General features: G+C 53.8%; 1 protein-coding gene across 18 annotated transcripts in view; it reads left to right on the forward strand.

The window, feature by feature from the left end:
- TNS1 (tensin 1) overlaps positions 1-15105 on the forward strand; it is a 204574-nt gene that overhangs the window by 165324 nt on the left and 24145 nt on the right. For 10 of the 18 annotated variants that reach the window (XM_032278268.1, XM_032278270.1, XM_032278267.1 and 7 more), the window contains 5 exons: positions 3513-3709; positions 4561-4636; positions 8080-8172; positions 9225-9248; positions 9732-9770. The exons of 1 other annotated variant lie outside the window; for it this stretch is intronic. In XM_032278268.1, coding sequence (XP_032134159.1) covers positions 3513-3709; positions 4561-4636; positions 8080-8172; positions 9225-9248; positions 9732-9770 — 429 coding nt within the window. The remainder of the gene's footprint in view (positions 1-3512; positions 3710-4560; positions 4637-8079; positions 8173-9224; positions 9249-9731; positions 9771-15105) is intronic. 7 more of the 18 variants (XM_032278269.1, XM_032278273.1, XM_032278282.1 and 4 more) reach the window with 4 other exon arrangements.

A 15105-nucleotide genomic window follows, 5' to 3' on the forward strand; every position in this document is an offset into this window, starting at 1 on the left:
AGGAGTCCAGTCTTTTGGAAATCGGAAGGCTGGAAAGAAGAGCTGGATCTGTGAGGGTGGCAGTGCCAGTCTGGGGGGTGCAGGGGAGGCACCTCATGAAGCCTGACAGCAGGATACTCGTCCACATGATCTGGGGGCGGTAGGCAGCAGTGCTTTGCCAAAGTATGTGCATCGATCTGTGTCAGGACTACAGCTCCTAGAATTGCAGGGTGTGTGCATGTGCGTGTGAGTGTGTACGTGTGTGTGTCGCAAGAAGGGGATTAATTGCCTCCAGTCCGGTTCACGCTAGGGGAGTCTTGGAGAGACGCCTCCCTGGGAAGAGCGCTGCTCTGGTGCCCTGCCCCTCAAGTCTGGGGGCCTGGGTGGAACCATGGAGCTGGGGTAACTGCTCATCCTGGCAGGGCTGTGGGGAAGGCCTGATGCCATGTGTGAAGCAGCCCTTAGAGGACACCCAGGGCTCCTTGAACATAGGGTGTGAGGGCCCTAAAAATACTTTGTTGTCGTAGGGGTGCCCCAGCCTTCTCAGGCTCCTGGGAGCTTCTCTTCCTTTCTTCCTCTGGCCACACGGCTTCCTACTGGGGTAAGGGCTGGCCCTAGAGGTTCCAAGGGTGACCCAGTGGCCCCACTATGTACCCCCATCATCCCAGTGTCCTGATGCCATTTCTGTTAGGCTGTGTGTGTACATGCAAGTATGCACATGTGTGTCTGTGCAAGGCACCTACCTCTGCCGGGGTGGGTGTAGGAGACAGAGACCCTGAGAAAATGGGGCAAAGAGACCGAGAAAGCCCTGGGGTGGAGGGGGTGGTGGGAGGGAGGGAGGTGGGGGGAACAGGGCTATTTTTATTATCGGTCAGCCTCTGGGACGTGAGAGAGGGTGTTCTCTCCCCGACAGTGGCTGTCAGCTTGTGTCCAGACACCCCAGCTTGGCTAAGGAACAATGGGGCTCTCTTCTCTCCCCTCTGCCACGCCAGTCTCCCCTCCCATAGAGCAAGACAAGAGAGAGGGAACATGGCTTTCCAGGCACTCCAGGCAGGTCTGGGCTTGCCAACGGGGACAACAGTGGGACACTGTGTTCAAAGAATGTGAGTGGCCCTGACTGGCCATTGGTGCCATGGGGCCATTGGTGCTCTGCAGGGGGAGGGGCTGGCCCTGTGGGAGTGGAATGCAGGGTCTCCCCCTTCCGCAGAGGGAGGCGCTGCCCTGCAGCTCCTTAGCTCTTTGGAGGTCATTCCCTCCATTTCCCTGCCTCTGGTCAGCACACGCTCCCACGTGCTATTCTGATGGTGATGGAGAGAGGATTGGGAAGGTGCAGCTCACCCTCGGAGGGCTGACTGCCTTGTGCCGGGGTCACACATTCTCCACGGTTGTCTGGCTCCCTCCTCCCACACCCCAGGCTGCTGTGGGCATCTGTGGCCCCTGAATGTGGAGAATGCTCTGGGCAGAATGTTCTTTGTTTTTCCAGGAGATTTGGTGTCTCAAAGGCAAACGGATCTATTTTTTAAGGGCAAACATTAGATCCCAAGCAGGAAAACTGGCCACCCTTTGAAAAGGCAGAGGGCTCTGCTGGAAAGAGCTTCTGGGGGCAGAGGAGCCCGGAACTGAGACCAGCCCTAATGCATTTCTTTTAACCTTGGGGCTGAACTCAGCTCCAAACCCCAAGAGCCTTTCCCAAATGGGCCTCTTTTGTCACAATTATTGTTAGAAAATCAATGGCTATGTCTGTTTCTCTCTAATGTTTTTGCCAGGAATGAAACCAGTGGCAGGGTTGGTCCAAGCTGCCCCGGAGGCCTGAGTGGGGCGGGGGCTCCGGGGAGCTGAGGCCTGAGAGCCTGGGTTGCTGTAGGGCTGCAGCAAGCTGCCCACCTTTCCCAAAACCACACCCTTCTTTCTAGACTCCATGTAGATTCTCCTAGCAGCCTCTGGCTGGGTCTAATGGTCCTATTTTTCTATTCTGCGAATAAGGGCTCTTCAAGACAGTGGGGCTTATTTGCTTTAAGTGGAGCAGTTTGTAAGTGGCAGAGTGAGGTCAGAGTCTAGTTCACGGTCCCTATCCTGGGTGCTATATTCTTAGCTGAGATGGCAGCAGGGCTGCCCCTGATTCAAAGATCCCAAAGTGGAGACTCAAAGCACCACTAGGGTACCTTCTGCATTTAATGTGCAAGTGCCGGCCCTGCTGCTCTCCCGATGCACCCCGCCCCCCCGCACACTGGAGCCCCTGATTATGGAAGAGTATAAGGGCGTGTCTCAGAGCGACCGTGCCTATGTGAGTCTGAGTGTGTGTCTGCCCGTAAGCTTGGCAGCCAGCAGCTTGCTGTTCATGACACGTAGGAAGGCTTCCCAGACGGCGCTGTTTGTGGCAGCCTTTGTGGCTATGCCAGACTGGGGGTGCTGGGGGGTGGGCCTGGGGACATGCAGTCCTCACTGTGGATGGCAGAAGGTGTTTCCGTTTGAATGAGGGTGACTTCTTTTTGGCTGTACTGCCACATTCCTAGAGAATGGCAGTGTGTGTGTGCACACGTGCACACACTGACACGTGATCTGGGGCCTTTGGCCAGTCCTAGTGGTAGTGAAGGCAGGGCTGAGAATCTCCTCCCAGAAGATATTCAGGACCAGAAGCCCACCCTTCCGGCTGGGTCTTGGCCTCTGGGACCCAGGAAGTGAGTTTTCTAGGATTCTGGGAGCCAGCTCAATGAGGCAATGGATTCCATGCCTCAGCCCAGCTGTGGGAAGAGGGTGTGGGAAGGAATGAGGGTGAGATGAACAGCATCCCCAGTCCTGTGGAGTGGGATTGGGATGGGGAGTACAGAAAAGCAGATGGAGCACATGACTTCTTTCTGCCTGCTCCTCAGCTGGGAGGGACAGGATGGGATCCCCCGTCATCTTTGGGGCAGGGAAAACAGGGCAGGGAGCTAAGGGGCCAGTATAAGGGGAGTTGGTAAGAGGTTTCAGTGGTGCACTGGATGAAGTTGGGGAACCCCAGAGAAGGCCAAAAATATCCCAGAGGCCAACGGGGGCCAGGGACTTTGTAACAAGACTTAGCCATGTCTTTGTTTTTCCTTGGGAGCGCCATTTGCAAGATGATGCAATCTAGTTCTTTCCAAGAGTTCTTCCCCACAGGCTTGATGTTGCTGCTTGGTTGATGCAGTTGCCTTGGAGACTCTTTTCCCTCCACCTCCCCTCCCTCGTCTGGAAGCTCCAGCCCTCCGCCTCCAGGGGTTGGAAGTAGTTGACATCTGTTTCTTGTATTAGTCCTTTGTGCTCTCGGTCTCAGCCCTGAGTGGAGGGATTCCTGGTGAAGGCTGAGTCAGTCTAAGCAGATCTCTCCTGCAGAGAAAACCTGGGGTGTGAACAGAGTGGGCGCAGGAGGGCTGAAGGGAGATACTGGGGGTTGACAGGCCAGCCCCAACTCAGCTTCTGGGCTAGGAGGCACTGCCATCTCTGAAGGGATTAGGCCGATTGATCATTTCTTGTACAAAATGCTCATTGTCCTCTGCACCCTGCATTCCTCCCAGGGGCACAGGCTCGGGAGAAGCAGCCGGCAGAGCCCCCAGCCCCTCTGCGGAGGCGGGCGGCCAGTGATGGACAGTATGAGAACCAGTCTCCAGAAGCCACATCCCCCCGTAGCCCTGGGGTTCGCTCCCCTGTCCACTGTGTCTCCCCCGAGCTGGCTCTTACCATCGCTCTTAATCCTGGAGGGCGGCCCAAAGAGGTGAGTCCTGAAGCTGCATCTGGGGCCCACCAAGGGTAGTGGTGCCCACTTTAAATCTCCAGAAACCTGATGGTCAGCTTGGCACTGATACCAGTATTCTCAGTAATTTGTCTCCCCCTACATCCCACCCAAACTCTCTTCCCTGACATGTGGAATCCGGGGCCCGTTTCCTTCCTTAAATAGCTTTATGCTCTCACTTCTTGCATTAATATCGAGATTGCATTTTCCTTTTTGTTTCTTAGAGAGTGCCTTAGTAAGGTGGTAAGAATCCTGGGGATGATATAGCTGAACACAATCTCTAAACTCCAAACCAGATCCTGGAGAGTGGAAAAATAGTTTTTGAACCCTTTCCAGACAGAAGTTTTTTCTCGGGAGGTTTAATTTTCATTCTAAAAGGTTTGTATTTTAAGATATTTCAGTGGTTGGAGGCAGTGAGTCTCAGACTTCAGCATGAGTAACAACCACTGGGGCGTTTGTTAAAACTGTAGCTTCCCAAATCCATCTCTAGAGATTCCAGTGCAGTAGATCTGGATGGGACCTAGGAATCTGCATTCTAAATGTGTACCCTGGAAGATTCAGTTATAGGTGGTCCAGGGGCCACATTGAAGGAGCATGTGTACCGGCCTGTAAAAGCCAGGCTGATGAGTCATTCTGCATAGAAGTGATTTGTGGTTATCTTCTCTCTCCCGCCTCTGGCAGGACCTGTCCTGCCCTGAGCACCAGTGGGGAGCCAGGCTGGCAATGGGATGTGGGGGCTGGTTAACTCGCTGTGCTCATACCCCAGGTCATCTGAAGGGGAAACCCCTCCTTCTCATAGTGTCCCTCTTTCCTTCCCCCATGTTCTCCCACAGCCCCATCTGCACAGCTACAAGGAGGCCTTCGAGGAGATGGAGGGAACCTCCCCGAGCAGCCCACCGCCCAGTGGGGGTAAGGATTCCCTGCTGAGCTCGTCTTCCCTGTCTCCCCTCCACCCCCCAGCTCAACCCTGCATGTGGGAGCGCTCCAGGCCTGAGGGTTGGGGGTGAGCGTGCCCCAGGTGGGGCCAGAACACGCTGCTCCTCACCTCCATGTCCCCTTCTCTTCCACTGCTTGTGGCCATTGTCTTCTCCATCACCCACACTCACACATCTAAGGGTACAGATGCCGCAGTTCTTAGGGTCTAGGCTGGGTGATCGTGGGGCTCTGGGCTCCCACATTACAGAGTTTTCTTACTTGTTTAGAGTCTTTTTGCCTTCCACACTCAAAAGACTCCACCATCTTAGTGTGACTGTTTGTGACTTGACTTTGACTTTGTTTCTGACCCCCATTTCTGCCTGCATCCAGATACCTCTTCCATTTCAGGCAACTATTTCGCTTCTTCTACCAAGGAGAGAGGGACCTAGGACCCTTAGGCTGACAGAGCCCCCAGCTTATTCATCCTTGGCCTTCAGGCAGAGGCATTTAGCCCCCAACCCTCCATATACTTGCTGGAGAAGCAAATCCCCAAAGGACAGAGACATGTCTACCTAAAGCCAAGACCCAAATGAGCTGAGACATGGATCAGAGTTCCTTTTTATAGGAGAAGAGACATGAAGAGAAACTGGAGGAGGTCTTTGTGGGGAAGGAAGCGATGGATTAATACCAGGCTGTGAAGGACTCAGTGTACTCATGAGAGGCCTGGGTCAGCACAAGAAAGGGAGACTGGTACTGTTCAAGGGTGAGGTTAGCTGGGCCTGGCCCAGGCTATCCACTGGCCCTGGCGAGAGGAGGGAGAACCGGAGCTGGCTGTGTATTCCCCTGGGGGCTGGGTGTCCTGTTCTGGAGAGGAATGTGGCAATGTACGTGTCCCATGTGCCAGCAGAACTTGTGTTGGCTCTCATCTTGGGCATAAGGAGGCCAAAGCTGTGACTGATCGGCGGCCCTTGGAAGCTGTGGCTCTCCCTTGAGCAGTACTGTCCAATGGAAATATAATATGAACACATTTATGATTTAAAATTCTCTAGTCACCTTAAAAAACACAACAGGAAACAGGTGAAATTAATTTTAATAACATTTTTGTTAAATCCAAAATATCATTTCAATAGGCAAATAAATCAATTAAAAATATTGAGCTATTTTACAGTCTCTTATAAAATGTAAGAAGAAACTGGTGAAATTAACTTTAATATGTTTGATTTAACCCCACTCTAAAATATTAGCATTTCAACATATCATCAACGTAAAAAAGAGCGGGATGTTTTGTGTTCTTTTCCTCACTCAGTCTTCAAAACCTGGTGTGTGTTTCACACTTATGGCATGTCTCTGTTCACGCTGGTCACCCTGCAAGTGCTCTGCAGCCACCCGTGGCTTGTGGCTGCTGTGCTGGACAGGGTAAGCCTAGAGCGGGTTATGCGAGAGCCAGCTCTGTAGCCCCTGTGACCGTGGGGAACCTCTCTCCCAGGGAGACATCTGCTTCCATTCACCGTTGACCCTAAGCAGCCAGGGGAAGGACACCACCCTGACTGGGGGGAAGCCCCCCAGGCTGTGCTAGAACTGGGTTTTGCCTTCTCCTCTCCCTCCAATTGACCAGCCGTGGGTGCCTAGGCAAGAAGTCAGAGGTTCCACAGATACACAGGATTAGGGAGAGAAGACAGAAGGCGGAGAAATGTGTGGAATTTTTCTCTCAGGAAGCAAAAGCCTTGACTGGCTTTAGTGTCGCCCACTCATCTGCCTCAGCAGAAGGGCCCAATTGCCCAGGAACTGGGGGAATGAGGAATTTGGGAGCTGGAGGTGAACGAGGGAGGAAACCAAGAGAGAGCTCCTGTCTGGTCCTCTCGTCCCCTTCACCTCCTCATGGGCGCACCTGCCCCTCTGCTGCACCAATTGGGTAAATGTGTACACACTTGTGGGCTAGGGTTCCTTGGTGGTTATTCCGTGAACCACAGTCTCTGAGGCCAGGCGTATTCTTTCATGATTAGTTTCATTCAACCACCATTGGTTTGAGAAACCATTAATAAGTGCTTGATAAGTGAATATGAGCAAGACACCACGATAGGGAAGAGGGGGTATGGCAGTGGTAGAAACTGAATCTCTCTCTGTGTGTGTGTGCGTGTGTGTGTGTCTATGTAAAGACAGAGAGAAGATAGACACAGCGACTAGAGACACAAGGCCTAGACCTATCCCATACCTGGAGCTGTACCCATTTGTCACCTATCCAAGGACAGAATGAGGGTGAAGGGCGGGGGTGGACCACCCATCCAGACCCCTGTGATGTCTTCCTGTTCCCATGTGCATGTGGGTGTTCGCCTGCACAAATGAGTTATGTATGTTGCTTGCATTGAGAGAGTATATTTTTTCATTGTTGTGAGATTCCTGTAGGTCTCACTGTCTTTGGGGGTAAGCAGCAGGGGTAGGGAGGGTCATGGAGCTTTTGCTGCTGGTGGTTCCTGGGCATTTGAGGGCCACAGCTAGTCTGTTGAGGCCACTGGGCAGGCAGAGCGTCCTTGGGGCTGTGGCCTCTGCAGGCTCCCAATGTCGCTGATAGGAGACACAGTTCATTTTTTAACTTCTTCTTAGGGCTGTGTCAGGAGACATGGCAGCTGCCACCCAGATATCTCGTGACTGGGCATAACAGCCACCCTGCAGATCAGCTCCGAATCTGGCCAGGTTCTTGGCTGATGGGAAAAAGCCAGCAGCCCTTTCTGACCTTGTGTGTTACATGATACTTGTAACCCAGATGGGCGGCCTGGGAGGAGCCCGGGCTTTGCGCAGGGAGTGGGTGTTCTTGGCCACAGACTACAGGATTCTCCCTCCAGGACACTGAAGTTTGAGGGGGACAGAGCCCCACATTGAGAAGTTCTCTTCTCCTGGGCTTTGAAAGGGACATGCTTGGCCGAGGGCTGCCTGAGGCCTCAGGGTTGGCGTGGCTCTGGCCTGTGATCTCCTCCTGTCTGTTTTTTACAGGGTGTGCCATCCTGAGGTCCAATTTTCTTTTGTTCTCCTCTGAATCCATCCAAGTGCATGTTCTCAATGGACTTTGTGTGTATGTGTTGTAGAGAAGGTCAGAGACAGCTGCAGAAGCCTGTGTGTGTCTTATAAGCCATTGCAAAGTAAAGGGATCACAGAGAGAAGCCAAAGGCCTAGGGGTGGAAATGATTCTCTCAAGGTTGGGGCCAGAGCCAGGACAAGGTTGCCATTTCTTGACTCTTTCCCTTTATCCTTTAAACTGCTGAAATATGGAGAAACGCAGAGGCAGGAAAGGGCAGTGGAGCCAAAGCACTGGGCTTCAGGGTGGTTCCTTGGCACCTCCTCCCACCCCCTAGCCCTCGTTGAGCGTGCCCTCATGTGGCTGGCATGTCTGTCCTCCTGCCCACCTCTTACCTCCTATGTCTCCCCTCTTCTTCCTGGCACAGTGCGGTCCCCTCCGGGTCTGGCCAAGACGCCCCTGTCTGCTCTGGGCCTGAAACCCCACAACCCAGCGGACATCCTGTTGCACCCTACAGGCGGTGAGTTGGGAAGAGGGAAGACGGGGAGGGGGGCTAGGGAGAGGAGGGGAGAGGAGGACTCCTGTGGTCCTGAACAGAAACCTGGGCCTCAGAATCTGGTCAGCAGCCAGCTTTGTGCCCACGCTGACATCAGGCCTGGGGGCGGGCTCTCTGTGTAGGGGCTGGGGGTGATAGGTTTCCTTGCAGCCTTCCTGACTGTTGACTTGTGGAATCTTTCCCACTCCCAGCCTCCTCTAGCTTGGGGCTTTGGATGCCTGGTCTCAGTTTCCTTGGTGGTGTTGAGCTTTCTGCTGGAAGCCACATATTCTAGGTGTTCAGGCCCTTATGTACATGCACATGGGCGCAAACACATGCACACGGGCGCACACACATGCACACATGGGTACACACACAGTCAGAGAAGCATGCCCCTGCTGCCCCATGCTAGGCCTCTGCTGGCAGCCCAGCTGGCTCTGCTCTGAGCATCCACGAGGCATCACAGGCCAGACCCCTGGCATTCAGAGTGGTCTCTCGGTCTGCCTTTTCAGGCCCACAGAACCCTACCAGAGAAACCCATGACTAGCAGTGGCCATCACTGGCTGCTATCTCCTCCACCCCCTTCCCCTCAGCCCAGGTCTCCTCCCACCTATTGAAGGACCTGCCACCTGGGGCTTCTGACTCTCCCCAGCCTGTGCCCACCCCTCGTCCCCATTCCCCATGCTGGCTGTATCTTACCCAGCTGCTGAGGACAGCAGTCCAAGCTCTGAGGAAGGAAGGAGGATGGCTGCCCCACCTCCTTGGGGTCAAACAGCCTGCCCTGTTGGCACGGTAGAGGACAGGGCCCTGGGCCTGTCTGGGAGGAGATCGTCTTCTGAGCAGATGTCACCCTAGGTTCACACCTCCGACCTTCTCCTCCCATTTCCCATCTCCTCTCCTTCGTATGGTGGAAGGAGACAAGGCTCCCTGGGCCCTTGGTGGCCATGTGGGGCCACTGAACTCAGAAAGCTGCTCCCTGGACTCTGGTTTTAGGACTGGGTGGGAGCTCCTGGGGTCAACTTTACTTTTTTCCTTAGTTACCAGAAGATGGATCCAGCCAGGTAGGTGGGCAGTGGCATGCATTTGTGACCCATGAAGACACACAGCTGGGCACAGCCTCCTACTCAGAGTGTTGGCATGGCCAGGGACACTGAGCCACTGGGGTGTCAGCAGAAAGGGGCTGGGGGCTGCCTCTCACCAGCCAGCACACTCCTGCTTGACACTCTGCCCACAGAGCCCTGGGCACAGGGGTGGCAAGGGGCTTAGGCTCCTGAGAGCCAGGGTCTCAACTGTGCCTCGGAGCCCTGGGGTCCTGTGCATGGTGGGTCTTGGTCTTCCCCTTGGAGCCCTTCTATGGAAAGCACAAATCAGCCCTGGCCTCACCCCAGCTTTCCCACCTCTCTTTTCTCTGCAGATTCTCTTTCTCAAGAAATCATCCCTGTTAATCTCTCTCTCTTTTTCCTTTTTTGCTCTTCCTCATCTTCACTACCTGCCCTTCTTTCCTGCCTCTCCTTCCTCCCACCTCTCTTCTTGTCTTCCCTCAGAGGAAGATGAGGGGGAGGGCGTGGTCAGGCTCCCAGAAGGTAAGTGGCATTTGCTGTGGCTTCCTGTTCTCTGGGTCTGGAAATGGCTTTTCATGCAGGGCTTGAAGAGGCTGGCTGGAGGCAGCTTTCCTCACTGGGACTCAGGTGACCGGGCACATGGCCTTCTGTCCCCACGCCCTGGTGAGATACCACCCTGGGCACCTCCTCAGTCCTGATGGGGAGCTTGTAGCTTGATTTTCCACCCACTAAGAGGGGCACAGCCAGTGTCTGGGGGCTCCTGCAGTGCCACCCTGTTGACCAAAATGCTCCTCTCCCATCGCCATTTGTGCCAGTCTGCCTGGCGTGCAGCCGTGTACAGAGGTGGACAGGGCGGGACTCAGATCCCCGTTCCCGGGGTGTGCTCCACAGGCATTTCTTGGAGCAGAGATTCCCCACCTCGGCACCACTGACATTTTAGACCGAATGACTGTTTTTTTGTTTTTTTTTTTGGGACGGAGTTTTGCTCTTATTGTCTGGGCTGGAGTGCAGTGGTGCAACCTCAGCTCACTGCAACCTCTGTCTCCTGGGTTCAAGTGATTCTCCTGCCTCAGCCCCCTGAATAGCTGGGATTACAGGTGTGTGCTGCCACACTCAGCTATTTTTTTTTTTGGTATTTTTAGTAGAGACGGGGTTTCATCATGTTGGCCAAGCTGGCTTCGAACCCCTGACCTCAGGTGACCCACTCACCTTGGCCTCCCATAGGGCTGGGATAATAGGCGTGAGCCACTGTGCCCGGCCCTGAATGACTCTTTGTTGTGGGTGCTGCCCTGGCTTCTACGTGCTCGATGCCGGTACCTCTCACTCAGTCATGACAATAGAAAATGTCTCCAACATTGCCAGTGTCCCCTGGAGGAATAATTCTCCTGGCTCAGAGCCCCCATCTTAGAGCCACGATTTGCCCTCTGGAAGCCCTGCCTGGTTTCCAATCAACACAGAAAGTACCAAGTCTGTCTTTCTCCGATCTCAGACAACTTTAAGTATTTCAGGAAATCGATGGACTCACCGTGTATACAATAATGCATTGGGATTCCCATGTACATAATCCTGAGAAACAGTTTCAAGGAATTGGCCTACATGTGGGTCCCAGATGAACCCCTGATTTAGATGAGCCCTGCACTGGGCACCAGGGAGGCAGAGAAAGGGCATAATTAGGTGGAGGCCTTGGACTCACTAGGAGCAGAACTTGAGTGAGGACTCAAAGCAGCAGATAAAACAAAGTGGGTGCCAGCCTGGGTGGGAGGCCAGCATATGGTTCTGGGTGCTGGCATCCCCACCTCTACCAGGAAGATAGGGAAAGTGGGTGCTGTGATCTCTTCCAGTTCTGACGAGTTAGGTGTTCTGACTTCCCAGCTGAGCCCTGGGTTGGCTGGTTTTCTCAGGGCTATTTCCCACTTTTCTTTGTACACACCACCTTGCTTTTCTACCCCCTAAGCGGGGATGGCCTGTGCCCCTCTAAATCTTCTGTCGCCCAGGTAGGATGGTTGGAGTTTCCCAGAATGCATTGCTCTCTCCTAACCAGCCAGAGATTGGGTTACAGCATCAGGCTGCTTGGGGACTGCAGAACAGGGCAACTCCCAGGGACAGATCCAGAACAGGTGGGCCACAGCATGCCTCTCTCTGCTGGGAACAGCTCCTCCTCACTCCCTTGCAGCCTCATGCCTGGGTAAAGGGGTTTCTCCCAAGCCGGAGGCTGACAGCTGGTCCTGGCAGGGCAGGACTGGGGAGAGAGAGTCTGGAATTAGCTGGAGCTCAGAGCCAATGTTTCTGTGCTTCAGATGCCAGACCATGCAATGGGCTCTCAACTCTCCTTGCAGTTGTTTGACTTAAACAGACCCGTGGTATCTCAAACACTCTCCAGTGGGAAGGGCCACGGGGTGGATTATCTGGCAAGCTGGCAGGCCCTGGGGATTGTGTCTCTCACTTTGGGGTGACTTCAGGGGTGTGGGCATCGACAGAACTGAACTCTCTGCCAAGTGCACCTCCTGAATGATTCATCTTCCAGGGCTGCAAGTGCTCTGGCCATAGCCAGAGTTTGGAGGAGAAGGTTATTAGGGGTTAACTTAGCCACACCCATTGTTGTCACAGATATGCAGCTGACATCAGCATTGTGGGTGGTTTTGGGGGATCTGCCCAAGGTCACAGTTAGGGGGTAACAGAGCCAGACTGGAGTTATTGGTCTCCTATCTCTTCCTCAAGTGGCCATTTCAAAGCCCTTTTCCTGCCTCCAGGCACCGTGCCCTGGGATTCCAGTGTGGGAGTTGGAATTGCTGCCCGTGGCCTGGGGAGTGGAGCAGGGAAGGGGCAGGCAGTGAAGCTGTGGACAGCCGGTTCCTTATTTTCTGACTCATGTGCCACCGCCCGGGTCAACCTAAAGCCCATTCTTTGCTGACCCTCTGAGGCTCTGCTTGATAACCCTGCTGATACTTGGGAAATTCAGAAAAAAAATGCCTGTGAGGCAAAAATGGCCAGCGGCAGGATTATTCAACTGGGGGAAAAGAAGAATTTGAGGGATGTCTGCTATGTCCCGGGTGCTGTGTGAAACACTTTACATTCATTCATTCTTTCATTCATTGCTTCATTTATTCATAATACTTTGTGCGCCAACTGTGTGCCAGGCTCTGGGAATATAAGGATGCGTAAGGCAGCTGGTGAGGAGAGTGATGCCAACAGACACTTCAATATTAGGCAAAAGTGCTGAGCGAGGGTAGGAATAGGATGTCATGGAAGCTTGGAGGAGGGGGCGTGTGGCCCAGTCTAAAAGGTTTGGCATTCTCACTTTTGAGCTTCTGGCTCTGGGACCTGAGGGTTTCCGTATTGCCTTCTTTCTCCCTCACCTACATGTCTTGATTTTACTTAGGATGGGTGTGCCCCTTCTCTCCAAGCAAACAGCCTCTTTGGGGAGACAGAAAATATACTTCAGGGTGTGGACCAAGAGCTGACAGTGCCCAGCTGGAGGAGGCCAAGTCACCTCGTGCTGCAGCTGCTCTCTGCCGCCGGCAGCCACTTGGCAGGGTTTGGGTCCCTGGAATGTTCTACATGAAGCACCCTCCCTGTCCCCACCTCTCCCGCCCTGCCCAACTCCCTGTAGCCTCTGCTGCAGCTGCTCCAGGATTGGAGAAAAAGGGGAAAACAGCAGGAGAGGTGGTGCAAGTGAGGAGTGGAGGGAGGCTAGGAGCAGGTGGGCAGCAGCGGGGCTGGTTCTGAACACTGGGCCTGGGATTGGCAAGAAAGAATTAGGAGGAACTTTCCTGCTTCTTCTCACCTGATCCTGGCTGGGCAGAGGGGTATCCTCATTCCCACTTTGCAGGTGAGGAAACTTGAGTCCCAGAAAGTCTCTAGTAAGTGCACGGGTGGTGGATGAGAGGAGAGCTTGCAGGTAGAAGTATATTGTCCTGCAGTGGGAGAGAGAGAAAGAGACAGGGAATAGACAGAAAAAGGAAGGATTTTCAATATAGAAATCTAAGTGTGGAAACTGAGGAAAACTGATGGTTAGCCCTGAAGATTGTTTTTAAACAGTACTGGAGATGAACTCAGGAAATCAAGTAACTTCCCAAGGTCCCTCCTGCTCTGAGTTCATGAGGAGTAGAAATTGCATGGAAGGGTTTCATTCTTCTCTACCCCATGATCTGGGACTGGAGGAGCAGGTTGGGTTGGCAGTCGGAGGGCAGACCAGCTGACCAAGGAAGAGGATGCGCTGGGAAGGAGAAAGGCAGGTGGGGGCTCGGTGAGGGCAGGGCCAGGTGGGACTGGGTCTCAGTGACCTGGGCTAGGTTGGCCACCCAATGCACAAGGGCTGTTTCTGACACTGTGGTGGGAGTGGATGCTGCTGCTTCTCCCTGGACCACCTTTCCTGTTCCCCAAGTTCAGACTCCTAGTCTCTTGAGAACTCCTCTGGCGTTCTGCAGTTTAGGAGCTGAAAGGGCCAATGGGACTGTTGCCTTAAGAAGTTGGCCATCCTATTGAGCCATCTCAGGGTTTCTGATACACTGTCCCATAGGCCCTCCATGCAGTCTTACCCTCAGACTCCCAGGCTGCGGTTCAGATGCCACATTTAGGCCAGAAGCAGTTAGTAGACACCCAGCCTTGTGTAATGGCAAGTAAGCCATGGGTTCCAGGCTTGGCTGTGCCCTGACTATAGGACAGGGTGGTGTGGCCCACTTTATCTCAGTTTTACTGTTGCTAGAATGGGCACCTGTACTTCTTTAAAGGGGTGGGGTGTAGGGCAATGTGAATTGCTTACCCAATATGTGGGTTAGGAGCCTGGTGGGAAACTGATGGTTCATTCCAATGGAGCAACCTAGGACAGCTGATGGACCCTTAAAAGGCCTGGGCAGACCAATGAGGGATGGGAAAGCACCCAGAGTTCTCCCTACCAGGAGCAAGGAGCCATCCTCCCAGGCCTTAAGGAACTAGGAAGGAGCTGTAGGGCAGGGCTGCTGACCGGAGTGTGGCTAGAGGGAGGTGGGTAGGGGATGTAGCCACTGGCACCTTGCCCTTCTCTCTCCCTCCCTCTCATTCACTACCAGACCCTCTGAAGGCCAAACCCGTCCTGAGCCAGAGAGTAAGGGGGTTTGGTAAATAAAAGCCAGCCCAGTGATGCAGATCAGGGTAGAGAGTAGATCAGGAGTGATGTCAGTGGATTGGAGAACACAGACCTTCACAGTGTCATTCATGTATGTTTCAACTTGAAATTCAGGGAGTGAGGAAAATGAATGTGTGCCTCTAGGGTCTTACTGTGTGTCTCTGGATGGGGCTGGAAGGTAAGGATCATGCTTCTGTGACTTTGTGGGGCACATGCAGATCAAGGTCTGCTGTGTACCAGGTGCTGTGGGAGGACTCAGCACACAGATCAGCTAGGCAGGCTCTGGGAGCCCATGGACAGCCAAAGAGTGGCTTTCTCTCCCTGGGTGGGAGAGAAGGGGTGCTGAGAACCGTGGGGACCCGGGTGAAGCCATGGTGAATGCCTGGAAGGGTCCGGGAAGAGTTTTCAGAGAGTGACCTAGGGCGGCAAGGGACTGGAGGGGAGAGTGGACTCTGGTTCACTCTTGGGTGTCATTTGCATGGCTGTGGATGAGGCTCCCTCTGAGGGTCCCTTCTCCCAAGCTGGGTTACCAGTTTCCCAAGGCTAAAAACACATGCTGAAACTACTGGCTCCCTGACTTGCAGAGGGTTGCATTTCCAGTGGGTAAGGGCAGATCGGGGCTAGACTGCCTGGGTTCCTAGGCCGACTGCCCCTTGCTAGCTGTGACCTGGGAAAGGTACTTACATCCCCTCAGTCCTACTTTTCCTGTATAATTGTTTGCTCTTTTGATCATTAGGAATAGCCCCATGGAGT

This window comes from Sapajus apella, unplaced genomic scaffold (assembly GCF_009761245.1).
Source record: "Sapajus apella isolate SASKATOON/1434 unplaced genomic scaffold, GSC_monkey_1.0 scaffold10, whole genome shotgun sequence".
Classification (NCBI taxonomy): domain Eukaryota; kingdom Metazoa; phylum Chordata; class Mammalia; order Primates; family Cebidae; genus Sapajus; species Sapajus apella.